This window comes from Abramis brama (assembly GCF_963993115.1).
Source record: "Abramis brama genome assembly, chromosome: 17".
NCBI classification, from domain to species: Eukaryota; Metazoa; Chordata; class Actinopteri; order Cypriniformes; family Leuciscidae; genus Abramis; species Abramis brama.
Genome location: NC_139979.1, coordinates 35,691,350 through 35,715,383, shown reverse-complemented (window position 1 = coordinate 35,715,383; position 24,034 = coordinate 35,691,350). Strand labels below are relative to the sequence as shown.

General features: G+C 50.0%; 1 protein-coding gene across 1 annotated transcript; it reads left to right on the top strand.

The window, feature by feature from the left end:
* The first annotated feature begins 70 nt into the window (after positions 1 to 70).
* eaf1 (ELL associated factor 1) lies at positions 71 to 22,145 on the top strand. The gene is made up of 6 exons (XM_084088195.1): positions 71 to 780; positions 1,760 to 1,854; positions 1,932 to 2,068; positions 18,263 to 18,429; positions 20,609 to 20,878; positions 21,600 to 22,145. The coding sequence occupies exons 1-6, from the start codon at positions 678 to 680 to the stop codon at positions 21,641 to 21,643; spliced, it is 816 nt and encodes a 271-aa protein (XP_083944321.1). The 5' UTR covers positions 71 to 677; the 3' UTR covers positions 21,644 to 22,145.
* Positions 22,146 to 24,034: the final 1,889 nt, after the last annotated feature.

Sequence of the window (24,034 nt, the reverse complement as noted above, 5' to 3'; positions counted from 1 at the left end):
TTTAAGACATCAGTGCAGATTTTTCTTCCACTGAAGGAAGCAGTGAATGTAGCTGTGTGATGTTAGGTCCGTGTTCGTGATGTTAGGTGTAGTTACGGTAATCGCGCGAGTGTCACGCCATCAGCTCACGGGGTATGTGCTTAATATATTCACATCCTTTTAACGCGAAATTATTTTGATATTACTTAAATAGCACCAGAGACTCTTTCATAAAGCAATTGTCTTAAAATACTCACGTATTTCTTTACTACTTTTTTTCCCCTGGCATCACTGACCCGGAAGTGAAACCACACCAGCGGGTCTCTGGATTTTGTTTATTTTCATCTTGAAATATTTACCTGCATGTGTACTAACACTCGGACTAACTGCGTCTAACACATATACTATTTCCTTATAATATCTTTATTTATTATTGAATGTTTGATTTGATTTCACTTTATCGTCATATGGAGTTTTTCCTCATTTTTGAAAGACGAACAGCTCATCTGATACATGTTTTATCTTGTGCTTTAAATGCCAAATGTCTGATTTTACACGGATAATAACGTACAGATCTTGGCGAGCGCGTTGTTTTTGTGTCCCGTGACCCGGAAGTGTTGGATCCGCCGCAGTGCTGTGGCCACTTCTCCTCGGGTGTTTGTTTACCTGTGAGGTTCTGCGGTTCTGGACTGGATGTGATGAACGGAAGCGCGAACACGCCTCTGGATAAAGAGGAGCACGTGCTGAAGCTCGGAGACAGTTTCGAGAAGAGACCCAAATCGTCCTTCCACACCATCAGATGTGAGTGACACAAACACAGCTCTAAGTTAATCTCAAGATTAGTGTTTAGCAGAAGCACCTTTAGCAGATGAATAATACACATCCAGCGCGTAGAGGTGATGTGACGTCATTGACAGCAGCGGGAAAATCAGACTGGATAATTTTGGCGCGATATTAACGGACAACTGAAGAAGCTAACGTAATCCGCGGGCTTTTATTATTCTGGCCCTGATTAATTACCAAATTATTAAATATATATATATATATATATATATATATATATATATATATATATATATATTGGTAACACTTTGTTTTAATGAAAATTGAATTTAAACAAAGTGAAAATTCAAACGCAAAAAATTCAATTAAATTTTTTGAATTTAAACGCATGAAAGTGAATTTGCGAACAAGAACAAATGTGAGATAAATCATTCAGAATAAACACGGCTATATTCCATAAAAAAACAAACAAGAATTGTCCATTTTGATTCAGGACCATTAAAGTGCCCCCATGATGCTATATTAAAGGCTCCTTTAGTTTTGGAGTCTCCTACAATAGGTTTACTTTAATCAAAAGTAAAAAAAACAAATCTTACTCCATCCTTTATCTTTACTCAAAGTAGTGAGAACGACAGACGATCTGCATTAACAGACAGAGAGTAATAACGTGAGTTTATGCCGGAAACTTAATATATAAACTTAATAATATATTAATATATAATATATAAAACACAAAACTAAGGATTTTGAACACCCGGTAGAACATGTATACATCAGTAATTAGTCATACTTACAGGGTGTGATCTGAGGAGCTGTACGCATGTATGGTGTGTGGGTCCAGTATACTGATGCACATGAACACAGAACACAGCGCTTGGTTTAAAGTCATATTGAAATGCTCACAAAGGAATCGAAATTTAAATTTTATGACAAGTATTTCGATTCCCACCCTGATTGTGATGTCACACGGCGCGCCTGTCCTGTGTGTGCTCCTCAGATGACTTTAAGCCGGCGTCGATCGACACGTCGTGTGAAGGAGACCTGCAGGTGGGCAAGGGCGAGGAGGTGACCATCACACTCCCACACATCCCGGTAAGAGTGTGTCCGTCTGCCGTGTGTGTGTGTGTGTGTGTGTGTGTGTGTGTGTGCTCACTCACTCTCGTCCGCAGGGATCCACGCCGCCCATGACCGTCTTCAAGGGCAACAAGAGGCCGTATCAGAAGGACTGCGTGCTCATCATCAACCACGACACGGGCGAGTACGTGCTGGAGAAGCTGAGCAGCAGCATACAGGTCAAGAAGACCAGGTGAGCACGCCGGAGGAGTCACTCATGAGTTTATTAAAGACACGCAACACACCTGCGTCTCTCTCTGAATGGCTGAATGTTTATTAGGCTGCTGTACCTTTAAGAGCAATGTACTGATACACACACGCTCTTCTCAGTGTTTACTTCACTATAACCGACTGTTCTGGTTAAAGGGGTCATCGGATGCCCATTTTCCACAAGTTGCTGTGATTCTTTAGGGTCTTCATGTAAAGTTTGATAAACTTCCTCAATGGTTGTGTAAGACAACACCCTGTACCTCCTCAGAAACAGCTCTGTCCACAGCGACCCGTGCCGGTGCATGTCTCTTTAAATTAGGGCTGCACGATTATGACAAAAATCATAATTGTTGATTATTACCTTGAAATTGTAATTGCGATTATTAATTACGATTATCACAATTTACATTGAATGATGTTTTGAATAGTTTGGCCATGGGACCCACATTTCCTCATGGGCATCAAGCCGCACCTTTTTAGGAATTATAGGCCTATTATAGTACATTTGTTTACACAAAAATTGTTGACACACAAGTTCTGTCCCCCTTTACTTAACATACAAATAAATTGTAAGAATATGACAAATACTGATTAATAAACAGTAGGCACTGCGAGGTTAAGCTTCTGAATAGCAGTCCCAAACTAGTTTTTGTTAATACACTCTTGGTGTGAGCCACCACAGTCATATAAAATATAGAAATAACCAATAACTGGCACTTTGGGGTTCTGGAAACAGCAGTTAGGCGACCATGCTGACACACACCACTTACAGGAGCTGGTGAAGAAGCACAGAAGCTGCTCCTGATAAACAGCAGGAACATCAGACCTCATGCAGCACATGACGCGCCAATAACGTGATTTATCGGTATTTTACTTTTATTTCGTTACTTACTAATTCACGACGTTGCATGCTCGTATTTCTTTTGCGCTTTAGTGAAGTGATGCAGCGCGCGCCCGAGTGCCCGCTACGAGCACAGTATGACGACGACAGGACATGACATTTCGACTTTCTGAGGTCAGAGACTTTATGAAAAGTTATGAAAATAGCGATAGAATAATGACAAGGACATATAGCCGGACAACATCATCTGACCACAGATACTGAATCTGGACAACGAGGTTTTTTCTAATTTAAAGCGTAACGACGTTGCATGCTTGTTTATTCTGCGCGTGCAGTTGAAGAGTGCGCTACTGCAGGACATGAAGAGCGCGCTACTGCAGGACATGAAGAGCGCGCTACTGCAGGACATGAAGAGAGCGCTACTGCAGGACATGAAGAGAGCGCTACTGCAGGACATGAAGAGAGCGCTACTGCAGGACATGAAGAGAGCGCTACTGCAGGACATGAAGAGAGCGCTACTGCAGGACATGAAGAGGGCGCTACTGCAGGACATGAAGAGAGCGCTACTGCAGGACATGAAGAGAGCGCTACTGCAGGACATGAAGAGAGCGCTACTGCAGGACATGAAGAGAGCGCTACTGCAGGACATGAAGAGGGCGCTACTGCAGGACATGAAGAGGGCGCTACTGCAGGACATGAAGAGAGCGCTACTGCAGGACATGAAGAGAGCGCTACTGCAGGACATGAAGAGAGCGCTACTGCAGGACATGAAGAGAGCGCTACTGCAGGACATGAAGAGGGCGCTACTGCAGGACATGAAGAGAGCGCGCTACTGCAGGACATGAAGAGAGCGCTACTGCAGGACATGAAGAGAGCGCGCTACTGCAGGACATGAAGAGAGCGCTACTGCAGGACATGAAGAGAGCGCTACTGCAGGACATGAAGAGAGCGCTACTGCAGGACATGAAGAGAGCGCTACTGCAGGACATGAAGAGAGCGCGCTACTGCAGGACATGAAGAGAGCGCTACTGCAGGACATGAAGAGAGCGCTACTGCAGGACATGAAGAGAGCGCTACTGCAGGACATGAAGAGAGCGCTACTGCAGGACATGAAGAGAGCGCTACTGCAGGACATGAAGAGAGCGCTACTGCAGGACATGAAGAGCGCGCGCTACTGCAGGACATGAAGAGAGCGCTACTGCAGGACATGAAGAGGGCGCTACTGCAGGACATGAAGAGGGCGCTACTGCAGGACATGAAGAGAGCGCTACTGCAGGACATGAAGAGAGCGCTACTGCAGGACATGAAGAGAGCGCTACTGCAGGACATGAAGAGGGCGCTACTGCAGGACATGAAGAGAGCGCGCTACTGCAGGACATGAAGAGAGCGCTACTGCAGGACATGAAGAGAGCGCTACTGCAGGACATGAAGAGAGCGCGCTACTGCAGGACATGAAGAGAGCGCTACTGCAGGACATGAAGAGAGCGCTACTGCAGGACATGAAGAGAGCGCTACTGCAGGACATGAAGAGAGCGCTACTGCAGGACATGAAGAGAGCGCGCTACTGCAGGACATGAAGAGAGCGCTACTGCAGGACATGAAGAGAGCGCTACTGCAGGACATGAAGAGGGCGCTACTGCAGGACATGAAGAGCGCGCTACTGCAGGACATGAAGAGAGCGCTACTGCAGGACATGAAGAGAGCGCTACTGCAGGACATGAAGAGAGCGCTACTGCAGGACATGAAGAGAGCGCTACTGCAGGACATGAAGAGGGCGCTACTGCAGGACATGAAGAGGGCGCTACTGCAGGACATGAAGAGAGCGCTACTGCAGGACATGAAGAGAGCGCTACTGCAGGACATGAAGAGGGCGCTACTGCAGGACATGAAGAGAGCGCTACTGCAGGACATGAAGAGGGCGCTACTGCAGGACATGAAGAGAGCGCTACTGCAGGACATGAAGAGAGCGCTACTGCAGGACATGAAGAGGGCGCTACTGCAGGACATGAAGAGAGCGCTACTGCAGGACATGAAGAGAGCGCGCTACTGCAGGACATGAAGAGAGCGCTACTGCAGGACATGAAGAGAGCGCTACTGCAGGACATGAAGAGAGCGCTACTGCAGGACATGAAGAGGGCGCTACTGCAGGACATGAAGAGGGCGCTACTGCAGGACATGAAGAGAGCGCTACTGCAGGACATGAAGAGCGCGCGCTACTGCAGGACATGAAGAGAGCGCTACTGCAGGACATGAAGAGAGCGCTACTGCAGGACATGAAGAGGGCGCTACTGCAGGACATGAAGAGGGCGCTACTGCAGGACATGAAGAGAGCGCTACTGCAGGACATGAAGAGGGCGCTACTGCAGGACATGAAGAGGGCGCTACTGCAGGACATGAAGAGGGCGCTACTGCAGGACATGAAGAGGGCGCTACTGCAGGACATGAAGAGGGCGCTACTGCAGGACATGAAGAGAGCGCTACTGCAGGACATGAAGAGCGCGCTACTGCAGGACATGAAGAGGGCGCTACTGCAGGACATGAAGAGGGCGCTACTGCAGGACATGAAGAGGGCGCTACTGCAGGACATGAAGAGCGCGCGCTACTGCAGGACATGAAGAGAGCGCTACTGCAGGACATGAAGAGAGCGCTACTGCAGGACATGAAGAGAGCGCTACTGCAGGACATGAAGAGGGCGCTACTGCAGGACATGAAGAGGGCGCTACTGCAGGACATGAAGAGAGCGCTACTGCAGGACATGAAGAGCGCGCGCTACTGCAGGACATGAAGAGAGCGCTACTGCAGGACATGAAGAGAGCGCTACTGCAGGACATGAAGAGGGCGCTACTGCAGGACATGAAGAGGGCGCTACTGCAGGACATGAAGAGAGCGCTACTGCAGGACATGAAGAGAGCGCTACTGCAGGACATGAAGAGAGCGCTACTGCAGGACATGAAGAGCGCGCGCTACTGCAGGACATGAAGAGAGCGCTACTGCAGGACATGAAGAGAGCGCTACTGCAGGACATGAAGAGGGCGCTACTGCAGGACATGAAGAGAGCGCTACTGCAGGACATGAAGAGAGCGCTACTGCAGGACATGAAGAGGGCGCTACTGCAGGACATGAAGAGAGCGCTACTGCAGGACATGAAGAGGGCGCTACTGCAGGACATGAAGAGCGCGCTACTGCAGGACATGAAGAGAGCGCTACTGCAGGACATGAAGAGCGCGCGCTACTGCAGGACATGAAGAGAGCGCTACTGCAGGACATGAAGAGAGCGCTACTGCAGGACATGAAGAGAGCGCTACTGCAGGACATGAAGAGAGCGCTACTGCAGGACATGAAGAGAGCGCTACTGCAGGACATGAAGAGAGCGCTACTGCAGGACATGAAGAGAGCGCTACTGCAGGACATGAAGAGGGCGCTACTGCAGGACATGAAGAGTGCGCTACTGCAGGACATGAAGAGAGCGCTACTGCAGGACATGAAGAGAGCGCTACTGCAGGACATGAAGAGAGCGCTACTGCAGGACATGAAGAGTGCGCTACTGCAGGACATGAAGAGAGCGCTACTGCAGGACATGAAGAGGGCGCTACTGCAGGACATGAAGAGGGCGCTACTGCAGGACATGAAGAGAGCGCTACTGCAGGACATGAAGAGAGCGCTACTGCAGGACATGAAGAGAGCGCTACTGCAGGACATGAAGAGAGCGCTACTGCAGGACATGAAGAGAGCGCTACTGCAGGACATGAAGAGAGCGCTACTGCAGGACATGAAGAGGGCGCTACTGCAGGACATGAAGAGGGCGCTACTGCAGGACATGAAGAGAGCGCTACTGCAGGACATGAAGAGGGCGCTACTGCAGGACATGAAGAGGGCGCTACTGCAGGACATGAAGAGGGCGCTACTGCAGGACATGAAGAGAGCGCTACTGCAGGACATGAAGAGGGCGCTACTGCAGGACATGAAGAGGGCGCTACTGCAGGACATGAAGAGAGCGCGCTACTGCAGGACATGAAGAGAGCGCTACTGCAGGACATGAAGAGGGCGCTACTGCAGGACATGAAGAGAGCGCGCTACTGCAGGACATGAAGAGAGCGCTACTGCAGGACATGAAGAGAGCGCTACTGCAGGACATGAAGAGAGCGCTACTGCAGGACATGAAGAGGGCGCTACTGCAGGACATGAAGAGGGCGCTACTGCAGGACATGAAGAGAGCGCTACTGCAGGACATGAAGAGGGCGCTACTGCAGGACATGAAGAGAGCGCTACTGCAGGACATGAAGAGAGCGCTACTGCAGGACATGAAGAGGGCGCTACTGCAGGACATGAAGAGGGCGCTACTGCAGGACATGAAGAGGGCGCTACTGCAGGACATGAAGAGAGCGCGCTACTGCAGGACATGAAGAGAGCGCTACTGCAGGACATGAAGAGGGCGCTACTGCAGGACATGAAGAGCGCGCGCTACTGCAGGACATGAAGAGAGCGCGCTACTGCAGGACATGAAGAGGGCGCTACTGCAGGACATGAAGAGGGCGCTACTGCAGGACATGAAGAGGGCGCTACTGCAGGACATGAAGAGGGCGCTACTGCAGGACATGAAGAGGGCGCTACTGCAGGACATGAAGAGAGCGCTACTGCAGGACATGAAGAGGGCGCTACTGCAGGACATGAAGAGAGCGCTACTGCAGGACATGAAGAGAGCGCTACTGCAGGACATGAAGAGGGCGCTACTGCAGGACATGAAGAGGGCGCTACTGCAGGACATGAAGAGCGCGCGCTACTGCAGGACATGAAGAGAGCGCGCTACTGCAGGACATGAAGAGGGCGCTACTGCAGGACATGAAGAGGGCGCTACTGCAGGACATGAAGAGGGCGCTACTGCAGGACATGAAGAGGGCGCTACTGCAGGACATGAAGAGGGCGCTACTGCAGGACATGAAGAGAGCGCTACTGCAGGACATGAAGAGGGCGCTACTGCAGGACATGAAGAGGGCGCTACTGCAGGACATGAAGAGAGCGCTACTGCAGGACATGAAGAGGGCGCTACTGCAGGACATGAAGAGAGCGCTACTGCAGGACATGAAGAGAGCGCTACTGCAGGACATGAAGAGAGCGCTACTGCAGGACATGAAGAGGGCGCTACTGCAGGACATGAAGAGAGCGCTACTGCAGGACATGAAGAGGGCGCTACTGCAGGACATGAAGAGAGCGCTACTGCAGGACATGAAGAGGGCGCTACTGCAGGACATGAAGAGAGCGCTACTGCAGGACATGAAGAGAGCGCTACTGCAGGACATGAAGAGAGCGCTACTGCAGGACATGAAGAGAGCGCTACTGCAGGACATGAAGAGGGCGCTACTGCAGGACATGAAGAGGGCGCTACTGCAGGACATGAAGAGGGCGCTACTGCAGGACATGAAGAGAGCGCTACTGCAGGACATGAAGAGAGCGCTACTGCAGGACATGAAGAGAGCGCTACTGCAGGACATGAAGAGAGCGCTACTGCAGGACATGAAGAGAGCGCTACTGCAGGACATGAAGAGAGCGCTACTGCAGGACATGAAGAGAGCGCTACTGCAGGACATGAAGAGAGCGCTACTGCAGGACATGAAGAGAGCGCTACTGCAGGACATGAAGAGGGCGCTACTGCAGGACATGAAGAGAGCGCTACTGCAGGACATGAAGAGAGCGCTACTGCAGGACATGAAGAGAGCGCTACTGCAGGACATGAAGAGAGCGCTACTGCAGGACATGAAGAGAGCGCTACTGCAGGACATGAAGAGAGCGCTACTGCAGGACATGAAGAGAGCGCTACTGCAGGGACATGAAGAGAGCGCGCTACTGCAGGACATGAAGAGAGCGCTACTGCAGGACATGAAGAGGGCGCTACTGCAGGACATGAAGAGAGCGCTACTGCAGGACATGAAGAGAGCGCTACTGCAGGACATGAAGAGAGCGCTACTGCAGGACATGAAGAGGCGCTACTGCAGGACATGAAGAGGGCGCTACTGCAGGACATGAAGAGAGCGCTACTGCAGGACATGAAGAGGGCGCTACTGCAGGACATGAAGAGAGCGCTACTGCAGGACATGAAGAGAGCGCTACTGCAGGACATGAAGAGAGCGCTACTGCAGGACATGAAGAGGGCGCTACTGCAGGACATGAAGAGAGCGCTACTGCAGGACATGAAGAGGGCGCTACTGCAGGACATGAAGAGAGCGCTACTGCAGGACATGAAGAGGGCGCTACTGCAGGACATGAAGAGAGCGCTACTGCAGGACATGAAGAGAGCGCTACTGCAGGACATGAAGAGAGCGCTACTGCAGGACATGAAGAGAGCGCTACTGCAGGACATGAAGAGGGCGCTACTGCAGGACATGAAGAGAGCGCTACTGCAGGACATGAAGAGGGCGCTACTGCAGGACATGAAGAGGGCGCTACTGCAGGACATGAAGAGAGCGCTACTGCAGGACATGAAGAGGGCGCTACTGCAGGACATGAAGAGGGCGCTACTGCAGGACATGAAGAGGGCGCTACTGCAGGACATGAAGAGGGCGCTACTGCAGGACATGAAGAGAGCGCTACTGCAGGACATGAAGAGAGCGCTACTGCAGGACATGAAGAGAGCGCTACTGCAGGACATGAAGAGAGCGCGCTACTGCAGGACATGAAGAGAGCGCTACTGCAGGACATGAAGAGCGCTACTGCAGGACATGAAGAGAGCGCTACTGCAGGACATGAAGAGCGCTACTGCAGGACATGAAGAGGGCGCTACTGCAGGACATGAAGAGAGCGCTACTGCAGGACATGAAGAGCGCGCTACTGCAGGACATGAAGAGGGCGCTACTGCAGGACATGAAGAGCGCTACTGCAGGACATGAAGAGGGCGCTACTGCAGGACATGAAGAGAGCGCTACTGCAGGACATGAAGAGAGCGCGCTACTGCAGGACATGAAGAGGGCGCTACTGCAGGACATGAAGAGGGCGCTACTGCAGGACATGAAGAGAGCGCGCTACTGCAGGACATGAAGAGCGCGCTACTGCAGGACATGAAGAGAGCGCTACTGCAGGACATGAAGAGGGCGCTACTGCAGGACATGAAGAGAGCGCTACTGCAGGACATGAAGAGAGCGCTACTGCAGGACATGAAGAGAGCGCGCTACTGCAGGACATGAAGAGGGCGCTACTGCAGGACATGAAGAGGGCGCTACTGCAGGACATGAAGAGAGCGCGCTACTGCAGGACATGAAGAGCGCGCTACTGCAGGACATGAAGAGGGCGCTACTGCAGGACATGAAGAGAGCGCTACTGCAGGACATGAAGAGAGCGCTACTGCAGGACATGAAGAGAGCGCTACTGCAGGACATGAAGAGAGCGCTACTGCAGGACATGAAGAGAGCGCGCTACTGCAGGACATGAAGAGAGCGCTACTGCAGGACATGAAGAGGGCGCTACTGCAGGACATGAAGAGTGCGCTACTGCAGGACATGAAGAGGGCGCTACTGCAGGACATGAAGAGGGCGCTACTGCAGGACATGAAGAGGGCGCTACTGCAGGACATGAAGAGGGCGCTACTGCAGGACATGAAGAGAGCGCTACTGCAGGACATGAAGAGAGCGCTACTGCAGGACATGAAGAGGGCGCTACTGCAGGACATGAAGAGCGCGCTACTGCAGGACATGAAGAGGGCGCTACTGCAGGACATGAAGAGGGCGCTACTGCAGGACATGAAGAGGGCGCTACTGCAGGACATGAAGAGGGCGCTACTGCAGGACATGAAGAGGGCGCTACTGCAGGACATGAAGAGAGCGCTACTGCAGGACATGAAGAGGGCGCTACTGCAGGACATGAAGAGGGCGCTACTGCAGGACATGAAGAGGGCGCTACTGCAGGACATGAAGAGAGCGCTACTGCAGGACATGAAGAGCGCGCTACTGCAGGACATGAAGAGAGCGCTACTGCAGGACATGAAGAGAGCGCTACTGCAGGACATGAAGAGAGCGCGCTACTGCAGGACATGAAGAGAGCGCTACTGCAGGACATGAAGAGGGCGCTACTGCAGGACATGAAGAGGGCGCTACTGCAGGACATGAAGAGGGCGCTACTGCAGGACATGAAGAGGGCGCTACTGCAGGACATGAAGAGAGCGCTACTGCAGGACATGAAGAGTGCGCTACTGCAGGACATGAAGAGCGCGCTACTGCAGGACATGAAGAGGGCGCTACTGCAGGACATGAAGAGAGCGCTACTGCAGGACATGAAGAGAGCGCGCTACTGCAGGACATGAAGAGAGCGCTACTGCAGGACATGAAGAGGGCGCTACTGCAGGACATGAAGAGGGCGCTACTGCAGGACATGAAGAGGGCGCTACTGCAGGACATGAAGAGAGCGCGCTACTGCAGGACATGAAGAGCGCGCTACTGCAGGACATGAAGAGGGCGCTACTGCAGGACATGAAGAGAGCGCGCTACTGCAGGACATGAAGAGCGCGCTACTGCAGGACATGAAGAGGGCGCTACTGCAGGACATGAAGAGAGCGCTACTGCAGGACATGAAGAGAGCGCTACTGCAGGACATGAAGAGAGCGCTACTGCAGGACATGAAGAGAGCGCTACTGCAGGACATGAAGAGAGCGCTACTGCAGGACATGAAGAGTGCGCTACTGCAGGACATGAAGAGAGCGCGCTACTGCAGGACATGAAGAGAGCGCTACTGCAGGACATGAAGAGGGCGCTACTGCAGGACATGAAGAGTGCGCTACTGCAGGACATGAAGAGGGCGCTACTGCAGGACATGAAGAGGGCGCTACTGCAGGACATGAAGAGGGCGCTACTGCAGGACATGAAGAGGGCGCTACTGCAGGACATGAAGAGAGCGCTACTGCAGGACATGAAGAGGGCGCTACTGCAGGACATGAAGAGAGCGCTACTGCAGGACATGAAGAGGGCGCTACTGCAGGACATGAAGAGAGCGCTACTGCAGGACATGAAGAGGGCGCTACTGCAGGACATGAAGAGAGCGCTACTGCAGGACATGAAGAGAGCGCTACTGCAGGACATGAAGAGAGCGCTACTGCAGGACATGAAGAGGGCGCTACTGCAGGACATGAAGAGAGCGCTACTGCAGGACATGAAGAGAGCGCTACTGCAGGACATGAAGAGGGCGCTACTGCAGGACATGAAGAGAGCGCTACTGCAGGACATGAAGAGGGCGCTACTGCAGGACATGAAGAGGGCGCTACTGCAGGACATGAAGAGGGCGCTACTGCAGGACAGCCTGTTGTTCTGAGGTGAGAGACTCAGCGTACACTTGCGTCTCTGTAGTTCCTATTGTGCTGGGCTCTCTGAAGTAGTCGTGAGTCGCCTCTCACAGCTCTAAACACACCGCGCTGAATAATGTAAGCGGCTTTTTTTTGTTTTTTTTGTAATCGCGATTAGAAATTCGATTAATTGTGCAACCCTACTTTAAATGATAATGAGCAGCTGCTCACCCCCCATTACACAACAAATACAACACAACAAAAATACAAATGAGATAAACAGTGCTTTAAGTTTTCCAGGAAGAGTACTAGCGGTATTCAGATAATAGCCTACAACACACATGTAAAATAACACTGCTGTGTACATTAAATATAGACTAATCCTTATTAAAACTACTGAAGTTACTCATTTAAGAGCAGTGAGTGATTTTATCTTTGTCTCTTGTTGTTTGATTAACAGTAATGACTGAAGCAGGTTTATTAGGCTGCTGTACCTTTAAGAGCTGCACGGATCCAGTGTACTGACACACACACACTCTTCCTCAGTGTTTACATTCACCTAAGACGTACCCAACTGTGTTTAGGAGGATATCCGGCAAAATGGCAGTTCAGCAGATCTGTGTGTAGGGTATTTGCCCCTTTGGCTGTGTGTCTGTACACCACAGTATACTCCACTGATGCGCATTCGGTGCCGTCCCGGAGCGCACACAGACAGCCGTCTGGGGGACAGCATCTCTTTCACAACTTTATACGCTTTTAATAACACTGTTTAATATCAAACACAGTTTGGTGTGAAGCTCAGAACTGAGTGAATCCAGTTAATCCACACGATAAACCCGTTCAGCTCTCCTGCATAACTCATGCTCACCTCACTCAAGCTCTTCTGCACTGGAAGAAGCTGCTGGTGTGTGTGTTCGTAAGCACTGATGCATGCAATATCACAGGTATTCACATCCTGCACGACCAGTTACAGGTGCAGAACACTGCAGACATTCTGGCTAAAACATGCAATGCGAGCATTTGATTGAGATCGCAGTGCATGCGTGTGTATGTGTCAGTGAGATGAGGTGTGGATGACGAGTGTGTGTGTGTTGCTCAGGGCCGAGGGCAGCAGTGATGAGTGTGTGTGTGTGTTGCTCAGGGCCGAGGGCAGCAGTGATGATGAGTGTGTGTATGTGTTGCTCAGGGCCGAGGGCAGCAGTGATGATGAGTGTGTGTGTGTTGGTCAGGGCCGAGGGCAGCAGTGATGATGAGTGTGTGTGTGTTGGTCAGGGCCGAGGGCAGCAGTGATGATGAGTGTGTGTGTGTGTGTTGCTCAGGGCCGAGGGCAGCAGTGATGATGAGTGTGTGTGTGTGTGTTGCTCAGGGCCGAGGGCAGCAGTGATGATGAGTGTGTGTGTGTTGCTCAGGGCCGAGGGCAGCAGTGATGACGAGTGTGTGTGTGTGTGTTGCTCAGGGCCGAGGGCAGCAGTGATGATGAGTGTGTGTGTGTGTGTTGGTCAGGGCCGAGGGCAGCAGTGATGACGAGTGTGTGTGTGTGTGTTGCTCAGGGCCGAGGGCAGCAGTGATGATGAGTGTGTGTGTGTTGGTCAGGGCCGAGGGCAGCAGTGATGATGAGTGTGTGTGTGTGTGTTGCTCAGGGCCGAGGGCAGCAGTGATGATGAGTGTGTGTATGTGTTGCTCAGGGCCGAGGGCAGCAGTGATGATGAGTGTGTGTGTGTGTGTGTGTTGCTCAGGGCCGAGGGCAGCAGTGATGATGAGTGTGTGTGTGTGTGTTGCTCAGGGCCGAGGGCAGCAGTGATGATGAGTGTGTGTATGTGTTGCTCAGGGCCGAGGGCAGCAGTGATGATGAGTGTGTGTGTGTGTTGCTCAGGGCCGAGGGCAGCAGTGATGATGAGTGTGTGTATGTGTTGCTCAGGGCCGAGGGCAGCAGTGATGATGAGTGTGTGTGTGTGTGTGTGTTGCTCAGGGCCGAGGGCAGCAGTAATGATGAGTGTGTGTGTGTGTGTGTTGCTCAGGGCCGAGGGCAGCAGTGATGATGAGTGTGTGTATGTGTTGCTCAGGGCCGAGGGCAGCAGTGATGATGAGTGTGTGTGTGTGTTGCTCAGGGCCGAGGGCAGCAGTGATGATGAGTGTGTGTGTGTGTGTGTGTTGCTCAGGGCCGAGGGCAGCAGTGATGATGAGTGTGTGTGTGTGTTGGTCAGGGCCGAGGGCAGCAGTGATGATGAGTGTGTGTGTGTGTTGCTCAGGGCCGAGGGCAGCAGTAATGATGAGTGTGTGTGTGTGTTGCTCAGGGCCGAGGGCAGCAGTGATGATGAGTGTGTGTGTGTGTGTGTGTTGGTCAGGGCCGAGGGCAGCAGTGATGATGAGTGTGTGTGTGTGTTGCTCAGGGCCGAGGGCAGCAGTGATGATGAGTGTGTGTGTGTGTGTGTGTTGGTCAGGGCCGAGGGCAGCAGTGATGATGAGTGTGTGTGTGTGTTGCTCAGGGCCGAGGGCAGCAGTGATGATGAGTGTGTGTGTGTGTTGCTCAGGGCCGAGGGCAGCAGTGATGATGAGTGTGTGTGTGTGTTGCTCAGGGCCGAGGGCAGCAGTGATGATGAGTGTGTGTGTGTGTGTGTGTTGCTCAGGGCCGAGGGCAGCAGTAATGATGAGTGTGTGTGTGTGTGTGTGTTGCTCAGGGCCGAGGGCAGCAGTGATGATGAGTGTGTGTATGTGTTGCTCAGGGCCGAGGGCAGCAGTGATGATGAGTGTGTGTGTGTGTTGGTCAGGGCCGAGGGCAGCAGTAATGATGAGTGTGTGTGTGTGTTGGTCAGGGCCGAGGGCAGCAGTGATGATGAGTGTGTGTATGTGTTGCTCAGGGCCGAGGGCAGCAGTGATGATGAGTGTGTGTGTGTGTTGCTCAGGGCCGAGGGCAGCAGTAATGATGAGTGTGTGTGTGTGTGTGTGTTGCTCAGGGCCGAGGGCAGCAGTGATGATGAGTGTGTGTATGTGTTGCTCAGGGCCGAGGGCAGCAGTGATGATGAGTGTGTGTGTGTGTTGGTCAGGGCCGAGGGCAGCAGTAATGATGAGTGTGTGTGTGTGTTGGTCAGGGCCGAGGGCAGCAGTGATGATGAGTGTGTGTGTGTGTTGCTCAGGGCCGAGGGCAGCAGTGATGATGAGTGTGTGTGTGTGTTGGTCAGGGCCGAGGGCAGCAGTAATGATGAGTGTGTGTGTGTGTGTGTGTTGGTCAGGGCCGAGGGCAGCAGTGATGATGAGTGTGTGTGTGTGTTGCTCAGGGCCGAGGGCAGCAGTGATGATGAGTGTGTGTGTGTGTTGGTCAGGGCCGAGGGCAGCAGTAATGATGAGTGTGTGTGTGTGTGTGTGTTGGTCAGGGCCGAGGGCAGCAGTGATGATGAGTGTGTGTGTGTGTTGGTCAGGGCCGAGGGCAGCAGTAATGATGAGTGTGTGTGTGTGTGTGTGTTGGTCAGGGCCGAGGGCAGCAGTGATGAGTGTGTGTGTGTATTGCTCAGGGCCGAGGGCAGCAGTGATGACGAGTGTGTGTGTGTGTTGGTCAGGGCCGAGGGCAGCAGTAATGATGAGTGTGTGTGTGTGTTGGTCAGGGCCGAGGGCAGCAGTGATGATGAGTGTGTGTGTGTGTGTTGGTCAGGGCCGAGGGCAGCAGTGATGATGAGTGTGTGTGTGTGTGTGTGTTGGTCAGGGCCGAGGGCAGCAGTAATGATGAGTGTGTGTGTGTGTGTGTGTTGGTCAGGGCCGAGGGCAGCAGTGATGAGTGTGTGTGTGTATTGCTCAGGGCCGAGGGCAGCAGTGATGACGAGTGTGTGTGTTGGTCAGGGCCGAGGGCAGCAGTAATGATGAGTGTGTGTGTGTGTTGCTCAGGGCCGAGGGCAGCAGTGATGATGAGTGTGTGTGTGTGTGTTGCTCAGGGCCGAGGGCAGCAGTGATGATGAGTGTGTGTGTGTGTGTTGCTCAGGGCCGAGGGCAGCAGTGATGATGAGTGTGTGTGTGTGTGTGTGTTGCTCAGGGCCGAGGGCAGCAGTGATGATGAGTGTGTGTATGTGTTGCTCAGGGCCGAGGGCAGCAGTGATGATGAGTGTGTGTGTGTGTGTTGGTCAGGGCCGAGGGCAGCAGTGATGAGTGTGTGTGTGTATTGCTCAGGGCCGAGGGCAGCAGTGATGACGAGTGTGTGTGTTGGTCAGGGCCGAGGGCAGCAGTAATGATGAGTGTGTGTGTGTGTTGCTCAGGGCCGAGGGCAGCAGTGATGATGAGTGTGTGTGTGTGTGTTGCTCAGGGCCGAGGGCAGCAGTGATGATGAGTGTGTGTGTGTGTGTTGCTCAGGGCCGAGGGCAGCAGTGATGATGAGTGTGTGTGTGTGTGTTGCTCAGGGCCGAGGGCAGCAGTAATGATGAGTGTGTGTATGTGTTGCTCAGGGCCGAGGGCAGCAGTGATGACGAGTGTGTGTGTGTGTGTTGCTCAGGGCCGAGGGCAGCAGTGATGATGAGTGTGTGTGTGTGTGTTGCTCAGGGCCGAGGGCAGCAGTGATGATGAGTGTGTGTGTGTGTGTTGCTCAGGGCCGAGGGCAGCAGTGATGACGAGTGTGTGTGTGTGTGTTGCTCAGGGCCGAGGGCAGCAGTGATGATGAGTGTGTGTGTGTGTGTTGCTCAGGGCCGAGGGCAGCAGTGATGATGAGTGTGTGTATGTGTTGCTCAGGGCCGAGGGCAGCAGTAATGATGAGTGTGTGTGTGTGTTGCTCAGGGCCGAGGGCAGCAGTAATGATGAGTGTGTGTGTGTGTTGCTCAGGGCCGAGGGCAGCAGTAATGATGAGTGTGTGTGTGTGTTGCTCAGGGCCGAGGGCAGCAGTGATGATGAGTGTGTGTGTGTGTTGCTCAGGGCCGAGGGCAGCAGTAATGATGAGTGTGTGTGTGTGTTGCTCAGGGCCGAGGGCAGCAGTAATGATGAGTGTGTGTGTGTGTTGCTCAGGGCCGAGGGCAGCAGTGATGATGAGTGTGTGTGTGTGTTGCTCAGGGCCGAGGGCAGCAGTGATGATGAGTGTGTGTGTGTGTTGCTCAGGGCCGAGGGCAGCAGTGATGATGAGTGTGTGTGTGTGTTGCTCAGGGCCGAGGGCAGCAGTGATGATGAGTGTGTGTGTGTGTTGCTCAGGGCCGAGGGCAGCAGTGATGACGAGTGTGTGTATGTGTTGCTCAGGGCCGAGGGCAGCAGTGATGACGAGTGTGTGTGTGTGTTGCTCAGGGCCGAGGGCAGCAGTGATGACGAGTGTGTGTGTGTGTTGCTCAGGGCCGAGGGCAGCAGTGATGACGAGTGTGTGTGTGTGTTGCTCAGGGCCGAGGGCAGCAGTGATGACGAGTGTGTGTGTGTGTTGCTCAGGGCCGAGGGCAGCAGTAATGATGAGTGTGTGTGTGTGTTGCTCAGGGCCGAGGGCAGCAGTAATGATGAGTGTGTGTGTGTGTTGCTCAGGGCCGAGGGCAGCAGTAATGATGAGTGTGTGTGTGTGTTGCTCAGGGCCGAGGGCAGCAGTAATGATGAGTGTGTGTGTGTGTTGCTCAGGGCCGAGGGCAGCAGTGATGATGAGTGTGTGTGTGTGTTGCTCAGGGCCGAGGGCAGCAGTGATGATGAGTGTGTGTGTGTGTTGCTCAGGGCCGAGGGCAGCAGTGATGATGAGTGTGTGTGTGTGTTGCTCAGGGCCGAGGGCAGCAGTGATGACGAGTGTGTGTATGTGTTGCTCAGGGCCGAGGGCAGCAGTGATGACGAGTGTGTGTATGTGTTGCTCAGGGCCGAGGGCAGCAGTGATGACGAGTGTGTGTGTGTGTGTGTTGCTCAGGGCCGAGGGCAGCAGTGATGACGAGTGTGTGTGTGTGTGTGTTGCTCAGGGCCGAGGGCAGCAGTGATGACGAGTGTGTGTATGTGTTGCTCAGGGCCGAGGGCAGCAGTGATGACGAGTGTGTGTGTGTGTGTGTTGCTCAGGGCCGAGGGCAGCAGTGATGACGAGTGTGTGTGTGTGTGTGTTGCTCAGGGCCGAGGGCAGCAGTGATGACGAGTGTGTGTGTGTGTGTGTTGCTCAGGGCCGAGGGCAGCAGTAAGGTGCAGGCTCGTCTGGACCAGCAGTCGGTGAGAGCGACTCCGCTGACGGCTCAGTTTCGCACACCCCTCCGGCCAGCAGGGGGCGCTAGGAGCTCGCCAGGCAAAGACCACCCTTCACCAGAGCCACAGCTGGACGACATCAAGCGAGGTCAGACACACACTCACACACACAGGGGTCGCTTGTGTTTTCAGAATTTAGCATTTTTATAGTTTAATACGTAATGGAAAAGACTCTCGCGCTATTGGCTGGTCAGTGGGAACTGCACAAACCTATGGCAGAGCGGCGTAACTGCGGAATAATCGGTGCACAGCCCGCCAGAATGGGCGGGGCATCTGCCTATAAGACTCTCGAATAGCCGTAGAATAGCTCGAATAACAGTGAGTAGACTGTTACTCACAGTAACTGCCATGCAGGCTAGAATTACGAAACATTATTGGATAATTCTTATAATTGACATTTCTCTGGGCCAATCAGAATCTTAGCACTTGCGTCAGAATCTTGAAGCACACAGCGTCAACTGAGCTCGCCATTGGATGAGGGATGCATTTAACTTGTTTTAGCGCCCGCCAAAGTTAATTTTTGTCCCGCCAAAGTCTTATTTGATCGTGAGTAATGTAGATGAACTTGTGCTTGTGACAGGGCGCATGTTTAACTCAAAGAACGAGCAGAGAGAGAGAGAGAGAGCCGGTCGCGCGCACTCTGTGTAAACGACTTCACCGTCTCCAAACTAAGCGCTGTCTTGCTCTCTCTCCCTCGCACATATTAATCAAAATAAATCAACACGGTGGTAAAAGGTCGGAAGACCAAAGTTTCATGTGGAGCATTCAGAGATTTCTTTTTTCCTGAATTACCGCTGGTGTGAATTGTGCTAAATAAGTTGCCTTATCTTCTCTGAAAAGCGTTCCGGACATTCAGCTGACATAAAACAACACTTTAATTAAACGAAAAAAACTATCCAGTGATGAAATGTTTTCTGTGTTGACACAAATCTTGGATGTCCATGTCCTTCTGCTGTGATCATCACAACGCGCACGACACGTCCAATTCGCGAACTAATGACTCCTTTGAACGATTCATTTTAATGAATGGTTAAAACAACTGATCTTTCCAGCAGTGAACTCAGGAGACGCCTGAATCGGTGTGTAACTAATCAGTAACACTTTACAATAAGGTTCTATTTATTACATAAATTACATAAAAAGTACAGTTTGCTTACTCGAGCTTAAGCTTTAAAATAAATAAAACCACTTGTTTTTTTGAAAAGCATATGACTACATTTTTCCACACAGAGCTATCAATAATCGACAAGAGAATCGTTAAAGAATCGGATCGATAAGCAGAATCGTCAGTGGCATTATTATTGATAAAATCTAATCAATTCCCATCCCTATGTGAAGACGGTACAATTATAATCAAACATTAAAGAACATGCATGTTTTTTTAATAGTTTTTTTTTTTTTTTTTAGAGTTAAAAGATTAAAACATTTTGCTAACATGAGGTCTTGTGTCACTGTCAGTCTTTTTACATCAGTGCAGAACTAGGGTGTGCAGATTAAGACCACTATTCATCATCAGCATGCACTGATTAATCCCATGGCATGTAGCAAAAAAAAAAAAGGTGCGACCAACTGAGAAAGTTAGTCTGGAGCCCTGGTGTTAATCTCTTGTTGCATGGGATGCGCCGCATACCTGGTAAACAGTAATTTCTAACAACATACGGCTATTTAGATAAACAATCTGGCGAGCGTGTTGTTTTAGGCTAATACACCAACAGCAAACCCCCCCCCGCCCCCCGCGACACTGTCACCTTTTTACTCTGAGGAGTTTGCAGGTCTGCTTAGCGTGTAGCTACGCAATCCTCGTTCCCTTATCTCAGGGAACTTGGGTTACGTTAGTAACAAGAGTCGTATCTTCCGGGAACGAACACGTCACAATATTCCTCATTGTAATAATTAATGCGCAGAATAAAGGGGCGGGGCCTGGTTGAGTTAGTTAGTAGTGTGTTAAACTGGCGGTTATGGTAAGGGGCGGGGCATTTCACAAACACACTTAAAGCACTCGACCAATCACAACTCACTGCTCCAGCCGACCAATCAGAGCACAGTGTGCTTTTCAGAAGGAGGGGCTTCATAGAGACAGGAAGTAAACAGAGCGTTACTGACAGACTGGGAAGAGAGGAGCCGCAACAATGGAGAATATGAGGAGAATAATCAACATTCAAGCAGGAAAACCTGTTCTAGTAGAGCCTGAAAACTATAGTTTAAGGTTGCAACACTGACTCCAGTGCTGTGTCGAGGTGTAATGTGTGTGTGTGTGTGTGTCTCAGAGCTGCGGGCTGATGTGGACGTGATCGAGCAGATGAGCAGCAGCTCTTCTTCCTCAGACTCGGGCAGCGGCGCTGAAGACAACAGCTCCGGCAGCGACTCAGAACCCGACACTCGTCTCTCTCCCGGCGGGAACAACACGGACAACGGGCTCAGCCAATCACAGGGCAGCAGCCAGCTGATGAACACGCTCAGCCAATCACAGGGCAGCAGCCAGCTGATGAACACGCTCAGCCAATCACAGGGCAGCAGCCAGCTGATGAACACGCTCAGTAAGACTCACACACACACACACGCATGTCATGTGCTGCGTCCCAATTCGCCTACTTATACTACGCCCTAAAAGTATGAACTCTTTTTGTGAAGAGAAAGGACATACTTTTGAGTGTGTAGCAGAAGAGTAGGCCAGCTTTGGGACTTTACTTCGTCATCTTTAACGGACAGCCCTGTCGCCTAGTATAAATGTTACAAATTATTAATGAGTTATTATAGTTATGTGAATCCTGTCACCGTAAACTGCCCTGTCAATCATCTCGTCACAGATAAAATCCTCCACATTCAATCTAATTTAATTTCCTGCTGTTTCGGAGAGAGCTGTAGTCGCACGCTGATCTGCCGGTCTCGGGTCTTGCGTGCGGAGACTCTCCTCGTGTGTTTGCAATGTGAATATTATGATGCATTTAAAAGTTAATGGTTAAACGTATCTTACGTACTCGCACATCCGCCATGTCTGTAGTTTTTAACACTTTTCACTCATATTTGTAGTTCTAATCGAATCCTCGTCCAGCGCGCAGTGAGTTGTGGGACATTAGCCGCTAGCTTGTTCTGCGGGAAAAGTAGACCGTCCGGGTATATCTGGAATACTCATTTCAACACTGCGATTTGGGACGTACTAATTCTATTTTCGGATACTCTTTAAGGCGGATAGTATTGTGACGCAGCGATTGTCTCCTCATGCCCAGCAGAAGATGAAGTGTGTGTTGTTGTCCTCAGGAAACGATCTTCAGCTGAGTGAGTCCGGCAGCGACAGCGACTGACCCTCAGACATCAGCTCGTCTGCTCATCCCAGCATCCCGGAGATTAGAGAATGTTTTAAAGAATGTAAAATAACTTTTAGATTTTATTTTTATTGCAAAGGGAAGTTTTTGAACAGATCAGGTTGTGTGATGATGTAGTATTGAACCTCTGGTTGTTCAGTGTTTTTATGAAGTTCAACATGCTTGTTTAATGTTCAGTGTTACACACACACACACACACACACACACCATCTGTGAAGTTCAGTTTCCTACAGTGTGAGAGCAGTGCTGACAGATGATATAAATTACTTCAGCTTATTTTTTGTTGTTGCTTGTGTTTTTATGACTTAAGACTCACAATCCTTCATGTTACGTGAAATATTTGAAATCCTTGTTGATACCAAAATATGTGTATGTGATCTAGACATCTATACTGCTTGTTTAACCAAAAGCAAATTGTTTAAATGTGATAAATGTTGTATATAGTGTCTGTATTGTCAGATAAAAGACAAAGACAAGAGCAGTGTCAGCGAGTCTGAGTGATTATTGACTCTCACAAACATTACAGCCCTTAGAATCCGATCCATTCACCATCGGACTCAACGATGTTTAATTACCTCGTGTAGTATTGAGACAAATAACATACTGGAACATATGACCTTTTTTTTTTTGTCGTTTTCTCAACGTAGTCATTTAAAACATAAGAATAATAATGGTAGACCTGTAAAATAAATTGAATAAAAGGCGATAATGTAAAATAGTTGTGACAATCTTTACTCCAGTAACTTTTTTTAAGCGTAGGTTTATTTTTTAAGTCAATTTCGTTAGACATACCTTAAGGGAACATTAAGCCATAAAACGCTTACAAAACAATTGAATAAAACAAGGATGTAAAAAAGTAACAAAAAAAAAACATTATTATGACCAAAAAATCTTGTCATTAAAACGTTTAAAACACTTAAATGTGTTTTAATGAAATGTGACAAATTGCCTTACATACGATGAACTCTGCTGCCCTCTTGTGTAAGATTTTTATGGCCACCAAATTGAAACATATTTACATGTATACTGAACAAAATTATAAACCTTTGGAGTCGGCTTATGGTAGAGAAATGAACATTCAACTCACGGGCAACAGCTCTGGTGGACATTCCTGCAGTCAGCCAATCGCACGCTCCCTCAAAACCTCTCATCTGTGGCAGTGTGCTGTGTGATGAAACTGCACATTTTAGAGTGGCCTTTTACTGTGGCCAGCCTAAGGCACACCTGTGCAATAATCATGCCGTCTAATCAGCATCTTGATACGCCACACCTGTGAGGTGGATGGATTATCTCGGCAAAGGAGAAGTGCTCACTAACACAGATTTAGACAGATTTGTCAACAATATTTGAGAGAAATAGTCCTTTTGTGTACGTAGAAAAAGTCTTAGATCTTTGAGTTCAGCACATGAAAAATGGGGGCAAAAACAAAAGTGTTGCGTTTATAATTTTGTTCAGTGTATGTTACTCGTAAAAAAGCTAGATATTGCGAATACATTTTGCTTCTAAAATAAAATAACTGCTTTAATTTGTCATTGCACTAACGTAAAAAAGTCTGTAAAACATTTATTGTTAGATGATGAATAAACTTATACAATTCATTTAATAATTTGTGTACAATATTTGGCTTAAATCAATTAAACGATCAAATGATTAGTTGATCCCTCCTAATTTCATGCCTTTAGCAGTAAATCCGTTTTATGATAGTTGATAAAGATATTTTAAATCATTGAAAACATTTAGAAATATAAACACAAAAATTGGATACGCTTCACGATTATGCGTGTCAACCTTGCGCAGGGAAATGCTAATCTTCTCTGTATCGTTCCAATTTTAGTATATGTGCTGCCTAGACAGCACACTGATAGCGAGAGGAACACCTATATTTAGTGTTCCAATACTGGCTATTAAGGTGCATAACGGTAGCCAAAACAATTAGACAAAATGAAGGACAAGAGCTGTAAGTTATACAACAAGTTGGTTATATCGCAGAGCTGTATATGATAAATCTTGAGCACATTAAAACATAATAAAAACGTACATTTTAAGAGGGTTTACTACTGTTGTAACAAGCATTCTGAGACATGCAAAATACTTGCGTTCTTGCGAAATGATTGGCCTTTTTGTTTGTCGTTGCCCCGCCCCCTCAGTGTGTCTGCAAATCAGAAGCGGGGAATGTCAGGGAATCAATTAAAAATAAATCAGGTGTTTTTTTTTTAATGTATATCATTGTTTAGTGCATACAGTATTTAGAAAATAACATTTCATATTAATTCGAACTATTGTAAAATTATAATTATAATACGTTTCGTAATGACAGTTCAAAAAAGGCTGATGGTAGACTTTGTAATCATGCTATTTTCTTATTCCATA